The 22,203-nt window shown below is 48.0% G+C and overlaps 1 protein-coding gene across 1 annotated transcript in view; it reads left to right on the forward strand.

Moving 5' to 3' along the window:
* ccdc88c (coiled-coil domain containing 88C) overlaps window positions 1-22,203 on the forward strand; it is a 445,054-nt gene that overhangs the window by 76,312 nt on the left and 346,539 nt on the right. Inside the window, exons 3-6 of the mRNA XM_033027529.1 lie at window positions 7,823-7,881; window positions 11,568-11,651; window positions 12,567-12,707; window positions 15,915-16,105. Coding sequence (XP_032883420.1) covers window positions 7,823-7,881; window positions 11,568-11,651; window positions 12,567-12,707; window positions 15,915-16,105 — 475 coding nt within the window. The remainder of the gene's footprint in view (window positions 1-7,822; window positions 7,882-11,567; window positions 11,652-12,566; window positions 12,708-15,914; window positions 16,106-22,203) is intronic.

Below are 22,203 nucleotides of genomic sequence, written 5' to 3' on the forward strand. Positions count from 1 at the left end.
CACTAGTCCCACCTGCCCACGTTTAGTCCATATCCCTCCAAACCTGTCCTATCCATGTACCAGTCTAACTGTTTCTTCAACGTTGGGATAGTCCCAGCTTCAACTACCTCCTTCTGGCAGCTTGTTCCATACACCCACCACCCCTCCGTGTGAAAATGTTACCCCTCAGATTCCTATTAAATCTTTTTCCCTTCACCTTGAACCTATGTCCTCTGGTCCTCGAGTCCCCTACTCAGGGCAAGAGACTGTGTGCATCTTCAGTAGGAATGTGGGAATCTGCGAGCGTGATAAGCAATGTTTAGTGGGGAATTAGTGGCAGGTTTGATTCTTCATGGTACACTGCTACTTCAATGCTGGCTGTTACTAGCAAGTTTATGTCCAGGCCTTGCGTGCACGCTCTGTACACACAGGCTAGTACAAAGAGCTTTGAACATTCTAGCGTAGAATAATACAGCACAGTATGACCATATACGGTGGCGCAGCGGTATAGCTGCTGCCTGACAGCGCTTGCAGCGCCGGAGACCTGGGTTCGATCCCGGCTAGGGTCGCCAACTTCCTCAATCCCAAATAAGGGACAAAAGGTCAAAATAAGGGACAAATTCCCGACGGCAATTCGTTGACCGACTCGGCCCTCGGCCGTGGCTGGGTGAGCGATGAGTTGGCCCCGGGTGCTGGACTGCACACAAAGCCCAGCCGGCGGGCCAGCTGAGGAGTTTTGGCCCGGGCGCCAGACGTGTCGGCGGTAAGCGAAGGTCCGAAGGTCGGACAGCTGGTCGGGCCGCCGACCGATGGGGTCACGGGCGAGGTGCTGCTGCTGCTGCTGCTGCACTCCATGGGCTGCACTACGTCGGGAAATGCAGATGCTGTATTAAACTGAAGATAGACACAAAAAGCTGGAGTAACTCAGCGGGACAGGCAGCATCTCTGGAGAGAAGGAATGGCGATGTTTCTGGTCGAGACCCTTCTTCAGTCTCGACCCGAAACGTCACCCATTCCTTCTCCCTAGCGTGAACATGATGGGCCGAAGAGCCTGTTTCCATGCTGTACCTCTAAATTAAAGAGCAGTCCTGAGCTACTATCTACTTCCTTAGAGACCCTCAGACAATCTTTAATCGGAATTTACTGGACTTTCCCTTGCACGAAACATTATTGCCTCTTTCATGTATCTGTACACTGCGGACGGCTCGATTGTAATCATATATAGTCTTTCCGCTGACTGGTTGGCACGCAACAAAAAAGCTTTTCATGGTACACGTGACAATAATAGACTAAACTAAACTAAACTAACAAGGAGGGTTGCGTGTATAGGAAGGAACTGCTGGTTTAAACCGGAGAAAAAGCTGGAGTAACTCGACGGGACAGGCAGCATCTTTGGAGAGAAGGAATGTGTGACGTTTCGGGTCGAGACCCTTCAGTCTGGGGGTTTGGATGTTGGGCTTCAGGCAGTGACAACAGGTTGTGATGTGTGAGGCAGAGGAAAGGCCACACCAGCGGCAAGCCAAACACTGCCTTGACCTTTATTGAAAGTTGCACATGTATTTGGCCGAAGCAGGAAACTACTCTGCAGCCAAAACCCGTCAGTTTTTGTTAACTGTCATTACTAATTTGCTTCCTTTTGTTCACTCCTGTCGCTACCGCTCCCAGGCCTTCAGTTGGCAACAATGATTTAAAGCTCTTACCATCTCACCACGCCCTTCGATGCAGCAGCAATGTCCAAGGTAGACAAAAAAAGCTGGAGTGTCTCAGCGGGACAGGCTCTACAGCAGTGGCGCAGCGGTAGAGTTGCTGCCTTACAGCGAATACAGCGCCGGAGACCCGGGTTCGATCCCGACTACGGGTGCTGTCTGTACGGAGTTTGTACGTTCTCCCCGTGACTTTGGTTTCCTCCCACACTCCAGGTTTGTAGGTTAATTGGCTTGGTAAATGCAAAAATTGTCCCTAGTGGGTGTAGGATGGTGTTAATGTGCGGGGATCGCTGGTCGGCGCAGACCCGGTGGGCCAAAGGGCCTGGCTCCACACTGTATCTCTCTAAACATCTCGGGAGAAAAGGAATGGGTGGTGTCTTCGATCGAGACCCTTCTTCAGACTCAAGCATGAGTAGTCCGAGGGGCCTGGTTCCGTGCTGCATCTCTATATTAAAGAGCAGACACTACCTCATTAGAAAAATCTGAAGAAGGGCCTCGACCCAAAACATCATCCATTCCTTCTCTCCAGAGATGCTGCCTGTCCCGCTGAGTTACTCCAGCATTGTGTCTACCTTCGGTTCAAACCAGTATCTGCAGTTCATTCCTACCCACTGCAGCAATGTCCTTTGGTAAACTAAATCCACAGGTCTTTCCCCCTCTCCTGATCTAACACACTGGAATGACCCAGTCGGGAAAAAAAAGAGCCTTAAGGTCATAAGTGATAGGAGAAGAATTAGGCCATTCGGCCCATCGAGTCTACTCCGCCATTCAATCATGGCTGATCCATCTCTCCCTCATGACCCCATTCTCCTGCCTTCTCCCCATAACCTCTGACACCCGTACTAATCGACAATCTATCTCTGTCTCAAAAATATCCACTGACTTGGCCTCCCCAGCCGTCTGTGGCAAACAATTCCACAGATTCACCACCCTCAGACTAAAGAAATTCCTCCTCATCTCCTTTCTAAAGGAACCTCCTTTAATTCTGAGGCTGTGCCCTCTAGTCCTAGACTCTCCCACTAGTGGAAACATCCTCTCCACATCCACTCTATCCAAGCCTTTCACTATCCGGTAAGTTTCAATGAGGTCTCCCCTCATCCTTCTAAACTCCTGAGAGTTCAGGCCCAGTGTCAACAAATGCTCAATCCTTTCTCAAAGTGGAGCATTCCTCCCTCTCCCTCTCCCCGCTCCCGTCCAGCAGAAGGTACAGAAGCTTGAAAGCGCGCACCCACAGACTCAGGAACAGCTTCTGTTATCAGGCTTCTGAACGGCCCTTCCATAAGCATGGGTAATGTCCGATTCACCTCTACCCCATTGCGGACATTGGACTTTGTCTGTGGAACTGATGCGCTAAAATGCTGAGAACTATATTCTGCACTCTGTATCTTCCCCTTTGCTCTACCTGTTGTCTGAAGAAGAGTCCCAACCTGAAACGTCACCTACCCTTGTTGCCTGGTCCACTGAGTTACTACAGCGCTTTGTGTCCTATTGCACTTGAGTTTGGTTTGATTGTATCTACCGTATTTCCTGGCAATGAAGACGCACCTGCGTCGATGACGCAGCCCCAATTTAAGTTGCTAAATTTTGAGAAAAGGAGGGGGGTCAGGATCAAGTGTTTGGTTTAGTCCAGGGGTCGGCAACATCGTCTGTGTGCCCCGGGACTGGCTGCAGTTCCCAGATTCCTCGCATCTCCGGGATTAGCTGCAGTTCCCAAGTCGCCTGCCCCAGGACTGGCTGTAGCACCCAGGTCGCCTGCCCCAGGACTAGTAGAGAGAGGACATAGAGAGAGCCCGGGACAGAGCAGCCAGCCTTCCGCCCAGTAGCTACCTGCCAACCACCACCTCCACCGGTTGCGCCTGTGCCGAAGGACACCGTGGCTGGCTGGCGGGCGGGCCGGCAGAAGGCGCTGAGGTGGCGGCCAGCCCGAGCTACTTCCCTTCCCGGCCACAATGCGGTGGCTCCGCGCCCTGAGCGCCGGCATGATCCCCGACCCCCTCCTTCTCAACGCTCCTGCCCTCCCCGCAACTTTACCCCTGGCGGCCCAGCCAATTTGTGTAGCCCAGTCCGTGCTGACCCGGGCACACGCTGTGAAAGGACCCCCCCCCCAGCGGCGCTGTCCTTTTACAGCCGCTTCCCACTTTACAGCCGCTTCCCATCAGCTGCCAGCAATGAGGGATAGACTTGACTATCCCTCAATACAGCAACATTGTTCTTAGCCAAGATAGCCAAGTCTATCTTTCTTGGCTAACAACCTAACCTTCGGCCTCCAAGACGAAGGTGAATTTTCGTGCCGTATTTATGGGTAAAAAAAATAGCGTCTTCATTGCCGGGAAATACGGTACCGGTAGTATTATCTGATCTAACTGGATAGCGTGCAAAGCGCTATCCAGTTATCATGTTCTCTGTACCACGGTACACATGATAATAATAACCTAAACCAAAACGAATATATCTCTCGCTCACATGAATCGATTGACCCAACCAGGTGGGTTTATTGTGCGGGAAACTGCACTGAAACATTTAAAAAAATTAAATTTAGATTATTGTTTAGTTAATTTTGGTTTGTTATCGTCACATGTACTGAGGTGCAGTGAAAAGCTTTTTGTTGCGTGCTAACAAGTCAGTGGTTATAGGGAGAAGGCAGGAGAATGGTGTTAGGAGGAAGAGATAGATCAGCCATGATTGAATGGCAGAGTAGACTTGATGGGGCCGAATGGTCATATTCTACTCCTATCACATGGATCACTCCTATCTTATGGCCTTATCCATTCTGTCGATGAGACAGTGTAGAAAAGACAATACATGATTACAATCGAGCCGTCCACAGTGCACAGATACAGGATAAAGGGAATAACGTTTAATGCAAGATAAAGTCCAGGAAAGATTGTTTGATAGTATGAAAAATAGTTTGTATTTGAAGGTTTGGTAGTTTGAAAGATAGTATGAAAGATAGTTTGAAGATTGAGGCCTTGGTTTGCTTTGTTAAAGCCCTGTCCCACGGTACGAGCTCATTCCAAGAGTTCTCCCGAGTTTGCCCTGATTCGAACTCGGAGATTTACGGTAATGGCCGCTCGTCGGTACTCGGGGCTCTCGTGGACATTTTTCAACATGTTGAAAATTTTTCGCCAGTCTTCCCGTGCTTACCTGCCGTTAGCGTTACGTGCCACTAAGAGACGTCCCCGAGCTCCGACGTACCCGCTACGTTCATTCTCCGTGCTTACCACGAGTTTGATTTTTTTTAAACTCGGGAGAGCTCTTGGAATGAACTCGTACCGTGGGGCAGGGCTGTTAGGGTGGCGTTTGTTGTCACTGTGGAATGGTTGCGGTGTGAGCTACCTCTCTGATGCTGTTGTTGTTGTTGACTTTAACCACTGGGCCTCTTGTTTTGGCCAATGTTGGGTTGATGTAAACTGGTGTCAATGTTTCTTTAAGATGATAGTCTTAGATAGTCAGAGATAGTCTTCTCTGTCCACAATATTTGCAAAACAATTCAAACACAAAGCAGGACATTTGCCTATTGTCAAGTTCTCTTCCTAGACCATCATTTAGTGGGCAACCTTGTTCTGCATAGGGGCCAGGTCCCATGTCTGTGAGCGGATGGCGGGCCACAGTGTGACAATTGGTGTTGTTTTTTGCCTTAGTTTTCACATGTTTTTCAAATTAGTTTTCTGCAGTTTCCAGGTCTGCTCGCCCGCCCCGGGACTGGCTGTAGCGCCCAGGTCGCCTGCATGCCCCGGGGAAGAGCTGCAGTTCCCAGGTCAGCTCGCGTCCCCAGGACTGGCTACAGTTCCCAGGTCGCGAAAACGAATTGAATTTTGGTTTACAGGCCGAGTCCGGCCCGTGCGCCCTAGGTTGTCGACCCATGATTTAGGGTCACACAACACGGAAACGGGCCCTTCTTTTTTGCCCACCTTGCCCATGCAGCCCAAGGTGCCCCATCCATGCTAACCCACCTGCCCGTGTTTGGCCCATAGATCTCATAGTGTCAAATGAGGTGAAAACAGGCCCTTCAGCCCAGCTTGCCCATGCCAACCAAGCAGCCTCCTCTACGCTAGTCACTCCTGTCCATGTTTGGCCCATATCGCTCTAAACCCGTCCTATCCATGTACCTGTCTAAATGTTTCTTAAATGTTGAGATAGTACCTGCCTCAACTATCTCCTCTTTCAGTTCGTTCCACACACCTACCACACTTTGTGTAAAAAAAAGTTGCCCCTCAGGTTCCTATTAAAGCTTCTTGCCTCACCTTAAACCTATGCCTTCTGGTTCTTGATTCCCCTACTCTGGGTACAAGGCTCTGGCATTTACCCGATCTAGTCTTCTCATGTTGTATGCCAATAAAGGTCAGAGGTTTAGTTACATCTGGAATGAGGTAGATGGGAGGTCATGTTTAAGAAGGAACTGCAGATGCGGGAAAAATTGAAGGTAGACAAAAATGCTGGGGAAACTCAGCGGGTGAGGCAGCATCTATGGAGCGAAGGAATAGGTGACGTTTCGGGTCGAGACCCTTCTTCAGACTGAAGAAGGGTCTCGACCCAAAACGTCTTTTATTCCTTCGATCCATAGATGCTGCCTCAACCGCTGAGTTTCCCCAGCATTTTTGTCTACCTTGGATGGGAGGTCAGTTCTGCACTCTATTGCTAGGACGATTCAGTTGCCTGATAACAGCTGGGAAGAAACGGAATCTGGAGATATGTTTTTTTCATATGCATATGTATATATCATTTGCATATGTTTTATGCAATTCTGTACCTCTTGACTGATGGGAGAGGGGAGAAGAGGGAGTGATTGGAGTGAGAATGGTCCTTGATCATGCTGCTGGCCTTGCCGAGGCAGCATGAAGTGTAGATGGAGTCAATGGAAGGAAGTTTGGGTTGTGTGATGGTCTGGACTGCGTCCACAATTCTCTGCAATTTCTTGCGGACTTGGATGGAGCTGTTCCCAAACTGAGCTGCGATGCATCCCGATACTAGCATAAAACAGAGGTATGTCGTGAAATAGGGTCACACAGCATGGAAACAGGCCCTTTGGCCCAACTCGCCCACACCAACCAACATGTCCCAGCTACACTAGTCCCACCTGCCTGCATTTGGTCCATATCCCTCTAAACCTGTCCTATCCATGTACCTGTTTAAATGTTTCTTAAACGTTGAGATAGTATCAATCTCATCTACCTCCTCCAACACCCACCACTCTTTGTATGGAAAATGTTACCCCTTTCGGGTTCCTATTAATTCTGTTCCCCGCTCACTTAAAACCTATGTCCTCTGGTTCTCGATTGCCCTACTCTGGGTAAACCTATACAAAGTAGATTGTTGTTGAGGTTGGTGTTGTGTGGTGTGGTTCTAGAGTATGGTGGTTCACGGAAGAAGCTGTTCTTGAACCTGATGGTCACAGATGCCAGTTCGGGTGGCAGGGTGGCTCAGCGGTAGAGTTGCTGCTTTACAAAGCCAGAGACTTGGGTTGTGACAATCAGTCTGAAGAAGAGTCCCGACCAGAAACATCCACGTTACATCCTATCCATTTTCTGCAGAGATGCTGCCTGACTTGCTGAATTACTCCAGCACTCTGTGTCTTTTGTGTAAACCAGCATCTGCCGTTCCTTGTTTCTACATTCTGACTGTCTAACCTACAGTATCACTATAGGTTTGACAGTAGTTGCTCCAGAACCTTGCGTCTTTTTGTTAACCTATATTAGCAGTTGCCGCATGAGACGCGCTTCTTCGCAGTCGCTGCCTCAGAAAGGTTGCCAACGTCGTCAAATACCCACACCATCCTGGTCACGCACTCATTTCACCGTTGCCATCGGGAAGAAGGTACAGGAGCCTGAAATCTGTCACATCCAGGTTCAGGAATAACTACTTCCCCACAGCTGTCAGGCTACTAAATATGACATCAAACTAGCTCTGAACAATAACAGTATATTATTATTATTACACTTTATCTGTTTATTTATTGTGATATGTATGGTCTATGGTCTGTAGACACACTGAACTTTTATCTTCCATTCTGTATTATGTTTACATATTCTGCTGTGCTGCAGCAAGTAAGAATTTCATTGTCCTATCTGGGACACATGACAACAAAACACTCTTGATTGTTGACTAACACAGGAATTTTTCTGTCCTTTCCCTTTTAGAAAAAAGCATGGATGAAATTAAGAAGGTGCTGCTACTAATGCTGGGATGTGCTGTGCAGGTGAGTAGTGTTGCCATTACCATTAAACCTGGAGGAACCAGTGTATGAAGGAACTGCAGATGCTGGTTTAAACCAAAGTTAGACACAAAAAGCTGGAGTAACTCAACGGGACAGGCAGCATCTCTGGAGAGAAGGAATGGGTGACTTTTCGGGTCGAGACCCTTCTTCAGACTAGTTAGGGATAAGGGAAATGAGAGATATAGACAATGATGTAGCGAGATAAAGGAGTCCGGCCATTGTTAGCTGTTGGGTGACAATAGACAATAGGTGCAGGAGTAGGCCATTCGGCCCTTCGAGCCTGCACCGCCATTCAATGTGATCATGGTTGATCATCCACAATCAGTACCCCATTCCTGCCTTCTCCCCATATCCCCTGACTCCGCTCTCTCTTGAAAGTATCCAGAGAACCAGCCTCCACCGCCCTCTGAGGCAGAGAATTCCACAGAATCACAACTCTCTGTGAGAAAAAGTGTTTCCTCGTCTCCGTTCTAAATGGCTTACCCCTTATTCTTAAACCGTGGCCCCTGGTTCTGGACTCCCCCAACATTGGGAACATGTTTCCTGCCTCTAGCGTGTCCAAACCCTTAATAATCTTGTATGTTTCAATAAGATTCTCTCTCATCCTTCTAAACTCCAGAGTATACAAGCCCAGCCGCTCCATTCTCTCAGCCAAGTTGCACCAGCTTCTTGGTTTCACCCAACAAGAAGGGTCTCGGCCCGAATCGTCACCAATTCCTTCTCTCCATAGATGCTGCCTCACCCGCTGAGTTACTCAAGCATTTTGTGTCTACCTTCGATTTTACCAGCATCTGCAGTTCTTTCTAAAACACAGCTAACAAGAGCCTGCTTCCTATATCATCATTACTTTGTTGCACATCTTTCATTCATTGTTCTTCGTCTCTCTGCTTAATTGTCCAAAACACAGTTAAGTTCTAGTTGTTCCATTACAGGGGGGGGGGGGGGGGGGGGGGTGGGGGGGGTGTAGGAGGCGAGGGGAGGAACCTGATTGAAACTTACTGTATAGTTAGAAGGAATAGGTGACGTTTCGGGTCGAGACCCTTCCTTAGATGGGTCTCGACCCGAAACGTCACCTATTCCTTCGCTCCATAGATGCTGCCTCATCTGCTGAGTATCTCCAGCATTTTTGTCTATCTTTCGATTTTTCCAGCATCTGCAGTTCTTTCTTAAACGAATAGTTAGAAGGCCTGCTTAGAGTGGATGTGGAGGGGATGTTTCCAGGGAGAGTCCAGGACCAGAGAGCACAGCTCTGAATAAAAGGACATACATTTAGAAAGCAAAATAGGAGGAATTTCAGATTCAGATTCAGATTCAATTTTAATTGTCATTGTCAGTGTACAGTACAGAGACAACGAAATGCATTTAGCATCTCCCTGGAAGAGCGACATAGCAAATGATTTGAATAAATAATAATAAGTGTCCGGGGGGGGGGGGGGGGGGGGGGGGGGGTGATTGGCAGTCACCGAGGTACGTTGTTGAGTAGAGTGACAGCCGCCAGGAAGAAACTGTTCCTGGACCTGCTGGTTCGGCAACGGAGAGACCTGTAGCGCCTCCCGGATGGTAGGAGGGTAAACAGTCCATGGTTGGGGTGAGAGCAGTCCTTGGCGATGCTGAGCACCCTCCGCAGACAACGCTTGCTTTGGACAGACTCAATGGAGGGGAGCGAGGAACCGGTGAAGTCAGAGGGTGGTGAAGCTGTGCAATTTCTTTGCCACAGACGGCTGTGGAGGCCAAGTCATTGGATAGTGACATATTCTTCATTAATATGGGTGTCAGGGGTTATGGGGAGAAGGCAGGGGAATGGGGTTAGGAGGGAGAGATAGATCAGCCATGATTGAATGGTGGAGTAGACTTGATGGGCCGAATGGCCTAATTCTACTATCACATGAGAACTTCTCTTGAGACCACACCTTCCCTAGATAACATTGGACCTGCCAGACAACACCCTGTCTGAGGTCGCGTTCCCGATGTTGGGGGAGTCCAGAACCAGGGGCCACAGTTTAAGAATAAGGGGTAAGACATTTAGAACGGAGACGAGGAAACACCTTTTCACCCAGAGAGTGGTGAGTCTGTGGAATTCTCTGCCTCAGAGGGCGGTGGAGGCCGGTTCTCTGGATACTTTCAAGAGAGAGTAAGATAGGGCTCTTAAAAATAGTGGAGTCAGGGGATATGGGGAGAAGGCAGGAACGGGGTACTGATTGGGGATGATCAGTCATGATCACATTGAATGGCGGTGCTAGCTCAAAGGGCCGAATGGCCTACTCCTGCACCTATTGTCTATTGATCATGGCTGATCATCCGCAATCTGTACCCCATTCCTGCCTTCTCGCCATATCTCTTGACTCCGCTATCTTGAAAGCATCCAGAGAATTGGCCTCCACTGCCTTCTGAGGCAGAGAATTCCACAGATTCACAACCCTCTGTGTGATAAAGTTTTTCCTCATCATCTTCTAAATGGCTTACCCCTTATTCTTAAACTGTGCCCCCTGGTTCTTGACTCCCCCAACATCGGGAACATGTTTCCTGCCTCCAGCGTGTCCAAACCCTTAATAATCTTATATGTTTCCAACTAGAGAGCGGTCCCAACCTCCCATCTACCTCATTGGAGACCTTCGAGCTATCTTTAATTGGACTTTGTGTGCAGGAAGGAACTGCAGGGGATGGTTTACACCACTGATAGACACAAAATGCTGGTGTTACTCTGCGGGACAGGCAGCATCTGTGGAGAGTAGGAATTGGTGTCACCCATTTCTTCTCTCCAGAGATGCTGCCTGTCCCGTTGAGTTACCCCAGCATTTTGTGCCTATCTTCTTTTAATTGCAGTTTACTGCATTTTAACTTGCACTAAACATTATGCCCACATCTGTACACTGTGGACGGCTTGATTGTAATCATATCGAGTCATATCGAGTCTTTTCGTGTACTGGATAGCTCGCAACAAAAAAGCTTTCCACTGTATCTCCTTGATAAACAATAAACTAAATAATAGTTAATGAATAATATTAATAAACTGGATGACCAGCCATGATCATATTGATTAGCGGTGCTGGCTCGAAGAGCTGAATGGCCTGCTCCTGCACCTATTGTCTATGTTTCTAGGTAATCTAAACTTATTAAACATTGTGTGGGAAAGAACTGCAGATGCTGTTTTAAATCAAAGATGGACACAAAACGCTGGAGGTTCGGCGATCTATTCGCTCAGTTTGCCTGAACCTACCTGATCTACCGGTTGCCAAACTCCCCCTCCCAATCCCACAACGACCTTTCTGTCCCGGGCCTCCTCCATTGTCAGGGTGATACCCAGCGCAAATTGGAGGAGCAGCACCTCATATTTCGCTTGGGTAGTTTACACCCCAGCGGTATGAACATTGACTTTCTATCTTCAAGTAGCCCTTGCTTTCCCTCTCTCTCTCCATCCCCTCCCCTCTCCCAGTTCCCCCACCTGTCTTACTGTCTCCGACTACATTCTATCTTTGTCCCGCCCACTCCCCTGACATCAGTCTGAAGAAGGGTCTCGACCTGAAACGTCACCCATTCCTTCTCTCCAGAGATGCTGCCTGCCCCGCTGAGTTACTCCAGCATCTTGTGTCTATCTTATTAAACAATTGTGATCTGATGAATACAGTGATCTGAAACGTTGTCATTCTTTTCTTCCACCCAATCTGAAGTGCGATGGTAAGGAAGAATTCATTGAGCAGATCAAACAGATGGACATCACAACTCAGACTGCGATAGTGGCTCATATTCAGGAGGTGGGTCTTCCACCCTGTTGTTCTGGGCAAGTCCATAACCCTCTGTTGGAGGAGATGCAGGAAGGGTTATTGTCGGGGGGGGGGGGGGAAGAGAGTGACATGACAACCAAGGAAGTAGATGGCTGTAGGTCCACAACAGGACCAAGGAAGTAGATGGCTGGAGGTCCACGACCTAAAATGGCACCAAAACATGACACGGGCTCAGTAGCCTATTGCTGTACACTTGCTCATCGAGGATCGGGGGGTAATTTGGTAAAACTCTACTGGACTGGGCGCAAGTTTAGTTTGGTTTAGTTTAGAGGTACAGCGTGGAAACAGGCCCTCCGGCCCACCGAGTCCGTGCCGACCAGCGATCCCCGCACACTAACAGCATCCCACACACACACACACACACACGTGGGTCAATTTACATTTACACCAAACCAATTAACCTACAAACCTGTACGTCTTTGGAGTGTGGGAGGAAACCGGGGCACCCGGAGAAAACCCACGCAGGTCACGGGGAGAACGTACAAACTCCGTACAGACAGCGCCCGTAGTCAGGATCCAACCCGGGTGTCTGGCGCTGTGAGGCAGCAACTCTACCGCTGCGCCACCGTGCTGCCACTAGGAAAATGAAATTTCACCGTGTTAGCACTTGGCACAAAAGAACAATCAGAACATATGTTCTTATAAGAACATAAGAATAAGAACAGGATGATCAGCCATGATCACATTGAATGGCGGTGCTGGCTCGAAGGGCCGAATGGCCTACTCCTGCACCTATTGTCTAACATCAGGTGAGGCAAATTCATTGCTGCATTGAAGGGACAGGTCTAGTACTGGTAGGGTATGGTGGGAGGAGGCAGGTGTGGTCCATCATGGGGCTGTTTCTGTGTTGTGGTCATGATGTCCCTTTACACATTGCCCTCGCAGATCACCCACAACCAGGAGAACGTGTTTGACCTTCAGTGGATGGAGCTGACCGAGGTAACCGCTGAAGATCTGGAGACTCTGTCACGGTCAATGGTCTTCCATCTGAAGAGACTCCTTGATGATCGGGATGAGTACTCGGAGGTGAGGACTTGGGCATCATTGGACTTCCCAACAGTCGACAAATTTGATCGATTAGGGAGAGAATGGAAATAACTGCAGATGCAGGTTTATACCGAAGATAGACACAAAATGTTAGAGAAGCTCAGCTGAATTCTCTGCCTGAGGGCGGTGGAGGCTGGTTCTCTGGATACTTTCAAGAGAGAGCTAGATAGGGCTCTTAAAGATAGCTAGATAGGGCTCTTAAAAATAGGGGATGTGGGGAGAAAGCAGGAACGGGGTACTGATTGTGGATGATCAGCCATAATCATATTGAATGGCGGTGCTGGCTTGAAGGGCTGAATGGCCTACTCCTGCACCTATTGTCTATTGAGCAGACAACATCTCCAGATTAAAGGAATAGGTGACATTTCAGGTCGAGACCCTTCTTCAGTATTCTGAGGGATAGGTTATACAGGCATTTGGACGGGCAAGGGCTGATTAGGGATAGTCAGCATGGTTTTGTACGTGGGAGGCCGTGTCTCACAAATCTGATTAATTTTTTTGAAGACGTGACCAAAAAGGTCGATGAGGGCAGGGCTGTAGATGTTGACTACATAGACTTCAGTAAAGCATTCGACAAGGTCGGCTGCTCTGGAAGGCTAGAACGCATGGGATCCGAAGAGAGATAGCGGAATGGATAGCAAATTGGCTCCATGGAAGGAAGCAGAGGGTGATGGTGGATGGTAGATGGTGATGGTCCTTCCACACTCCAAAGACGTACAGGTTTGTAGGTTAATTGGCATCTGTATATTATAAATTGTCCCGAGTGCAGGATAGTGCTTGTGTACGGAGTGGTCGGTGCGGACTCGGTGGGACAAAGGGTCTGTATCTGCGCTGTATCTCTGTAAAGACTAAAGATGTCATTCGTCTTGTACCTCCGACAAGCTGTGCTCAGCCACTGGGCCATTTGTAGCTTCCAAATACACTCCCAGCTTCATAATTTAGCAGATTATTTCTGCTCTGTGAGAGGTCATTCATCTGTGAAGGGAGGGATGAGTTAATGATTGACAAAAGCCTTTCATGCACCCCAGGGCTTTGGCATGGCTTCTGTGCTCAGAGTTCACCCTTGAAGTCTCTTCTGAATCGTGCTGAGGTCATGAAAGGCACTGTCGAAACGCAAGTCTATCTTTGGAGTTTGGAGTTTAGATTTTTAGACCTCAGAGAGGCAGCGCGGAAACAGGCCCTTCGGCCCACTGAGTCCGTGCCGACCAGCGATGGGTGGGGATATTTACAGTTTTACCAAAGCCAATTAACGTGCAAACCTGCACGTATTTGGATTGTGGGAGGAAATTAATATTCTGAACATATTCTGAACATTAATAACCCATAATCTGTTTATTTGCACTTTATCCGTTTATTTATTCATGTGTGTATATATTTATACAATGGTATATGGACACACTGATCTGTTCAGTATTCGTGCCTACTATGTTCTGGTGTGCTAAAGCAAAGCAAGAATTTCATTGTCCTATCAGGGACACATGACAATAAAACTCTCTTGAACTATCTTGAACTTGATCTTGAAACCGGAGCACCCGGAGAAAACCCACGCGGTCACAAGGAGAACGTACAAACACTATACAGACAGCACCCGTAGTCAGGATCGAACCCGGGTCACTGGCGCTGTGAGGCAGCAGCTCTACTGCTGCGCCACCGCTGACTGGATAGCACGCGATAAAAAAGCTTTTCACTGTACCTCGGTACACGTGACAATAAACTGAACTGTTTGCTGTTACTGATGCTGGAATATTAAATCTGAAGGTAATAGAATGTAAAGACAATAAACGAAACTAAACTGTTTGACTTAATGTCACGTGTACCGAGGTACAGTGAAAAGCTTTTTTGTTGCATGCTATCCAGTCAGCGGGAAAGACTATACACATGATTACAATCGAGCCGTCCACAGTGTACAGATACAGGATAAAGAGAATAACGGTTAGTACAAGATAAAATCCAGATGTTTCCACTAGTGGGAGAGTCTAGGACTAGAGGTCACAGCCACAGAATTAAAAGACGTTCTTTTAAGAAGGAAACGAGGAGAAATTTCTTTAGTCAGAAAGTGGTGAATCTGTGGATTTCTTTGCCACAGACGGCTGTGGAGGCCAAGTCAGTGGATATTTCTAATCCAGAGATAGATAAATTCTTGATTACTACGGGTGTCGGGGGTTATGGGGAGAAGGCAGGAGAATGGGGTTAGGAGGGAGGGATCGATCGGCCATGATTGAATGGCGGAATAGACTTGATGGGCCGAATGGCCTAATTCTACTCCTATTCCCTATGACCTCAGTAAAGTCCCATTAAAGATAGTCCAATGAGGTAGATGGTTGGGACTCCTCTCTAGTCGGCCTGCGTTTGATGGGCCAAAGGGCATGTTTCCGCGTTGTATCTCCGGGCAAATATAAACATGTAGAAACTACAGATAGACACAAAGTGCTGGAGTAACTCAGCGGGCCAGGCAGCATCTCTGGAGTAAAAGGAATAGATAACGTTTCGGGTCGAGACCCTTCTTCAGTCTCGACCCAAAACATCACCTGTCCCTTTTCTGCAGAGATGCTGCCTGGCCCGCTGATTTACTCCAGTACTTTGTGTCTGTCGTTGGTATAAACCAGCAAATGCAGTTCCTCCTTAAACACCGATTAAAGGTAGTCTTGTGGGTCTACAATGAGGGAGATGGCAGCTCCGGAGGGCTCGCTAGTTGGTGAGAGGATGGTTCAAGTTATAAACTAAAACAATAATGGGCCAATGAGACCTGGTGAAACCAAGAGACTGCACTGAAGGTCCCAGCTGTTTGGACACGCTGGAGTCAGGAGACATGTTCCCGATGTTGGGGGAGTCCAGAACCAGGGGCCACAGTTTAAGAATAAGGAGTAAGCCATTTAGAACGGAGACGAGGAAACAGAGAGAAACAGAGAGTTCTCACAGAGAGTTGTGATTCTGTGGAATTCTCTGCCTCAGAGGGCGGTGGAGGCAGGTTCTCTGGATGCTTTCCTGAGAGAGCTAGATAGGGCTCTTAAAAATAGCGGAGTCAGGGGATATGGGGAGAAGGCAGGAACGGGGTACTGATTGGGGATGATCAGCCATGATCACATTGAAGGGCGGTGCTGGCTCGAAGGGCGAATGGCCTACTCCTGCACCTATTGTCTATTGTCTCTCTTGCTGTATTTCAATTTCTCTCTCTTGTTTCGGCAGATGATTGTGGACCTCACCCAGGACCGCGACTACCTGCAGATGCAGCAGCTTCTGCCGAGTCCCGTCAACTGCTCGAGTCCCGACTGCCCGGCCGGTTCTCCCAACGGGAAGCTGGACAAAGGGGAGAAGCAGCACCTGGCGGTGGACCTGGCCGACACCAAGGCAAAGCTCAGAAGGATCAGACATGAGCTGTCAGTATTGTACCCATCCCCCCGCTCCGTCTGCAGTGCAGGTCCACCACCCACCTCCCGGCACCTCCTTCAAATCAAGGACAAAATTACAAGAGCGCTCTTGAAATCCCCTCCTCCCTCATGGAAGTTGCCCCCAAAAATGTAGCGCCTAGGCCGGGTGAGACGACCGATCTCGGCCTCATCAGGCCTTCCGCGGCCGATCGGCGGCTCGGGAACTCCGGCCCGGATCCGTTCCCATAGCCGACTTCCGAGGCCGACTTTGCATCTCCCCCCCCCCACCCCATCCCCACTCTCCCAACTCGGTGGCCTAGAAGGAACGTTCCTGTTCCGTTGGACTCCTCTCGGAGGCCGCGACCTCTGTTTGGTCCGGCAAAAAACGGGTATTCCGGACAGGATCTGGGCCAGGGGGTGCCGGAAAATCAGTGGTGGATCTGTGCTTGGACGAATGGGGAAACTGGGAAAATTTATACTCATTCGTTTCAATAACCAGAACGAAAAGCTAACAGATAGACACAAAGTGCTGGAGTAACTCAGCGGGTCGGGCAGCACCTCTGGAGTAAAAGGAATAGGTGACGTTTCGGGTCGAGACCCTTCTTCAGACTGATGTGTATTTTTGTGGAATCAGTGTATTTTTGGTGGAAGAGATCGTTTCCTTCTGGTTTATTACTGTCCTTTCTGGGGAGGGGGGGGGGGGGAAATCGCTCTCCTCACTTCGTCTTGTTTATAGGTGACTTGCAGGATTGTGGTTGTCCCTGAACCCACGCAGTTAATGGGTTTCCTATTAAAGATGAGGGCAGTCACAGTGGCGCAGCAGTAGAGTTGCTGCCTCACAGCCAGGGCTGTGGATTCGATACTCAAAACACTCCGACTCCGACCCCGACCCCCAGCTATAATAATTCTAAATCTCCTATGATGACATTACACAAGATGGCATTTCATAAGTAAGTAAGTAAGTAAGTTTATTGGCCAAGTATTCACATACAAGGAATTTGCCTTGGTGCTCCGCCCACAAGTAACAACATGACATACAGTGACAGTTACGATTGACTCAGAAAACACTAAACATTAATAATAATAAAACATTAATGATAAAACACCATTAATCAAGCATGTGAACCAACAAAAGATCAAAGGGAGGCTACAGATTTTTGGCTGCTGAGTAGAGCAACTACTGTGGATAAAAGCTGTTTTTATGTCTGGCTGTGGCAGCTTTGACAATCCGGAGTCACCTTCCAGAGGGAAGTGATTCAAAGAGTTTGTGGCCAGGGTGAGAGGGGTCAGAGAACCACATAAACATTTTAAACACATGTCCTTAAAGTTTTGAGTTTAATAGACAATAGGTGCAGGAGTAGGCCATTCGGCCCTTCGAGCCAGCACCGCCATTCAATGTGATCATGGCTGATCATCCACAATCAGTACCCCGTTGCTGCCTTCTCCCCATATCCCCTGACTCCGCTATCTTTAAGAGCCCTATCTAGATCTCTCTTGAAAGCATCCAGAGAACCTGCCTCCACCGCCCTCTGAGGCAGAGAATTCCACAGACTCACAACTCTCTGTGAGAAAAAGTGTTTCCTCGTCTCCGTTCTAAATGGCTTACCCCTTATTCTTAAACTGTGGCCCCAGGTTCTGGACTCCCCCAACATCGGGAACATGTTTCCAGCCTCTAGCGTGTCCAAACTTTTAATAATCTTATATGTTTCAATAAGCTCTCCTCTCATCCTTCTAAATCCAGGGTGTACAAGCCCAGCCGCTCCATTCTCTCGGGTTAATGGTTGAAGCTCTGCTATTGTGGCGTCTTTATTGTTTATTCTTGGGACCAAAAAAACATAATTCATCATGCTAAAAGAAAAAAAAATTACATATTGGACTATAACAAAATTAAAATTCCATTGAATTAAATAAAATTTATAAATCATTACTCCAAATAAAGTGTGGAAATAAAGTGTGCGGTATGTTTAAAAAGTGGGATTTTTCCCCGATTTACGCAGTCTCTGAAATTTACGTTGAGGTGGGAGTTGGAGTCGGAACTTTTTACCGACTCCGACTCCAGCAGCACCAAAATTGCTCCGACTCGACGACTCCAACTCTGACTCCACAGCCTTGCTCACAGCGCCAGAGAACCGCGTGAGATCCTGTACTCAGGTGTTGTCTGTACAGAGTTTGCATCTTTCCGCAGGAAAAATGTTTCCCATGTTGGGGGAGTCCAGAACTATGGGGTCACACAGTTTAAGAATAAGGGGGAGACCATTTAGGACTGAGATGAGGAAAAACTGTTTCATCCAGAGAGTTGTGAATCTGTTGTAGCGGCAGATTTTCATATCTTTCAGGTAATTAGCACCCTAGCCGCTATTTGGATGAGAATGGTTGAAGGGGGTGTCTTCTAAATGAATGCAAGCTCACTCACAGAGACCTTCAGAGCTTCTTCACAGATATGGTTTAAAAACACAGTCTTTTGATGAATTAATGCTTTATTGTTGATAGAAAACAGTGAGATACATCCAAATTTATTCTGGTCATTCCTGTAATCTTCAACAAACTCCAGCTTATTACTTAAAACATTAGAAAACTCCTTGTGTCTCCGGAACACTGGCAAGATCTGGCATGGATCCCGAAGAACCTTCCCCATGGTCTCTCCAAACTAATCTAAAAACTAAACTTCTGCGCAAACATCTAAGCTCCAAACACGCCCAAAACCACGTCATAAATTCCACCCACAATATAACGGGCAGTCTAAAATTTAAAGGCACATGCCTTCCTCAATGACATGCAAAACAGGCCGAATGGCCACTACATCTGTGGAATTCTCTGCCACGGCCAATGGAGGCCAATTCACTGGATGTTTTCAAGAAAGAGTTAGAATTAGCTCTTAACCATATAACCATATAACCATATAACAATTACAGCACGGAAACAGGCCATCTCGACCCCTCTAGTCCGTGCCGAACACATAATCTCCCCTAGTCCCATATACCTGCGCTCAGACCATAACCCTCCATTCCTTTCCCATCCATATAACTATCCAATTTATTTTTAAATGATAAAAACGAACCTGCCTCCACCACCTTCACTGGAAGCTCATTCCACACAGCCACCACTCTCTGAGTAAAGAAGTTCCCCCTCATGTTACCCCTAAACTTCAGTCCCTTAATTCTCAAGTCATGTCCCCTTGTTTGAATGTTCCCTACTCTCAGTGGGAAAAGCTTTTCCACGTCAACTCTGTCTATCCCTCTCATCATTTTAAAAACCTCTATCAAGTCCCCCCTTAACCTTCTGCGCTCCAAAGAATAAAGCCCTAACTTGTTCAACCTTTCTCTGTAACTTAGTTGCTGAAACCCAGGCAACATTCTAGTAAATCTCCTCTGTACTCTCTCTATTTTGTTGACTAGGGCTAACAGATGGCTGATCATCCAAAATCAGTACCCCGTTCCTGCTTTCTCCCCATATCCCTTGATTCCTTTAACCCTGAGAGCTATATCCAACTCTCTCTTGTAAACATCCAGTGAATTGGCCTCCACTGCCTTCTGTGGCAGAGAATTCCACAGATTCACAACTCACCGGTTGAAAAGGTTTTTCCTCGCCTCAGTCCTAAATGGTCTACCCCTTATTCTTAAACTGTGACCCCCTAGTACTGGACACCCCCGACATGGCGAACATTTATCCTGTATCCAATCCCTTAAGAATTTTACATGTTTCTATAATAACCGCTCTCATCCTTCTAAATCCCAGTGAATAGGCAGGCGCAAATTGGAGGAACGGCACCTCGTATTCTGCTTAGGTAGATAAAAATGGTGGAGAAACTCAGCGGGTGAGGCAGCATCTATGGAACGAAGGAATAGGTGACGTTTCAGGTCGAGACCCTTCTTCAGACTGGTGACTCACCCGCTGAGTTTCTCCAGCATTTTTATCTACCTCTTAATCATATTCTGCTTAGGTCGCTTACCATCAAGCCCATGGACTACACGGACCAAGATAATGTAGGCAGGCAGCGTCCATGAAGACGTATTTCACCTCCACCGTTGTTGCCTGACCCGCCGAGCTCCTCCAGCGACTTGCGTATTGCTCGCGATTCCAGCCTTTGCAGTCTCACGCGTAAAGGGGCCTGTCCCACTGTACGAGGTAATTCAAGAGTTCTCCTGAGTTTCCCCTGATTCAAACTCGGAGAATTGTGGTAACAGCCGCTCGTAGGTACTCGGGGCTCTCGTGGACATTTTTCACAGCGCTGAAAAAACTTCACGAGCTTACCGCGTTTCCCGAGTACCTGCCGTTAGCGTTACGAGCCGCTACGGGACACCCACGAGCTCCGACGTAGCTGCTACGTACATTCTACGTACTTACCATGAGTTTGATTTTTTTTAAACTCGGGAGAGCTCTTGAATTACCTCGTACAGTGGGACAGGCCCTTTAGTGTGAAAGTTGACACCTTGACAATCCTGACCTTGAATCAGGGGTTAAAGGTAGGCTCACCGTACTCGCAGTGTCGGGTTACAGGTATTTCTGAAGCCCTGCTCTTAATGGTGAGGGACTCCTGAGAAACCCTTGCAAAGAATAGAGGTAATGTTGACTTTGCTGAAACGAAATCGGAAGAAGCAATAAGATCGGTCATTTGGATTGCAAATGGAAGGTGCCAAGTTTCCAATCTCCCCTTCATTGCATTTTGTGTCGGGATTATTCAGCTACCTGTTCCACTGGTTATTATAAAGCACTGATACCAACTGTGCAGCTGCACAGATTCACCAGACACAAGGAACTGCAGATGTTGGAATCGTAAGCGTAGACTCAGCAAACGTTTGCGCTCGGTCCGCCTAGGCCCGTTGGGATCTGCCAGTCACTCACAGTTTTAACTCCCCCTCCCATTCCCACACTGACCTTTCTGTGAGAGCTAGATACAGCTCTTAAAGATAGCGGAGTCAGGGGATATGGGGAGAAGGCAGGAACGGGGTACCGATTGGGGATGATCACCCATGATCACGTTGAATGGTGGAGCTGGCTCGAAGGGCCGAATGGCCTACTCCTGCACCTATTGTCTATTGTCCTGAGTCTCCTCCAGTGCCTCGTATTCCACTCGGGTAGCCTACAGCCCAGTGGTGTGAACATTGTTCTCCAATTTTAGTCAACTAACCAACTAAAACCCCCATAAGATAGGCACAAAAAGCTGTAGTAGCTCAGCGGGACAGGCAGCATCTCTGGAGAGAAGGGATGGGTGACGTTTCGGGTCGAGACCCTTCTTAACTAAAACCCCCATTCTCTTTTACCTTCCCTCCTCTGCCCAGTACCTCACCTGGATTCACACCCATTTCTTCCACTATCAATAGGCAATAGACAATAGGTGCAGGAGTAGGCTATTCGGCCCTTCGAGCCAGCACCACCATTCAATGTGATCACGGCTGATCATCCCCAATCAGTACTCCGTTCCTGCCTTCTCCCCATATCCCCTGACTCCGCTATCTTTAAGAGCATTATCTAGCTCTCTCTTGAAAGTATCCAGAGAACCGGCCTCCACCGCCCTCTGATGCAGAGAATTCCACAGACTCACCACTCTCTGTGAGAAAAAGTGTTTCCTCGTCTCAGTTCTAAATGGCTTACTCCTTATTCTTAAACTGTGGTCCCTGGTTCTGGACTCCCCCAACATCGGGAACATGTTTCCTGCCTCTAGCGTGTCCAAACACTTAACAATCTTATATGTTTCAATGAGATGCCCTCTCATCCTTCTAAACTCCAGAGTATACAAGCCCAGCCGCTCCATCCTGCCCCTCTTTCCCCTTCCATCTAGATTCCCTTCACTGACCCATCTCCTTCCATCTATACCCTTTCCTCTGAACCTTTTCTCTCCTTATCTCACAGCCTTTGGTCTACATTTTTTATTACCTTTGCCAACCCATCTGCCAATCGACTCTGCTCACCTGCATCCACCTATCACTCACCTGCCGTCGTTTCGTCCCCATGTTGCTTCCAAATGTCTCTCACCTGAAACAAACTCTCTAAACAAGGATCCCAACCAAAACATCACCGATCAGAATCAAAGTACTTTTATGGAGGAGATGAGGAGAAATTTCATTAGTCAGAGAGTGATGAACCTGTGGAATTCTTTGCCACAGAAG

This window comes from Amblyraja radiata, chromosome 9 (assembly GCF_010909765.2).
Source record: "Amblyraja radiata isolate CabotCenter1 chromosome 9, sAmbRad1.1.pri, whole genome shotgun sequence".
Lineage (NCBI taxonomy): Eukaryota > Metazoa > Chordata > Chondrichthyes > Rajiformes > Rajidae > Amblyraja > Amblyraja radiata.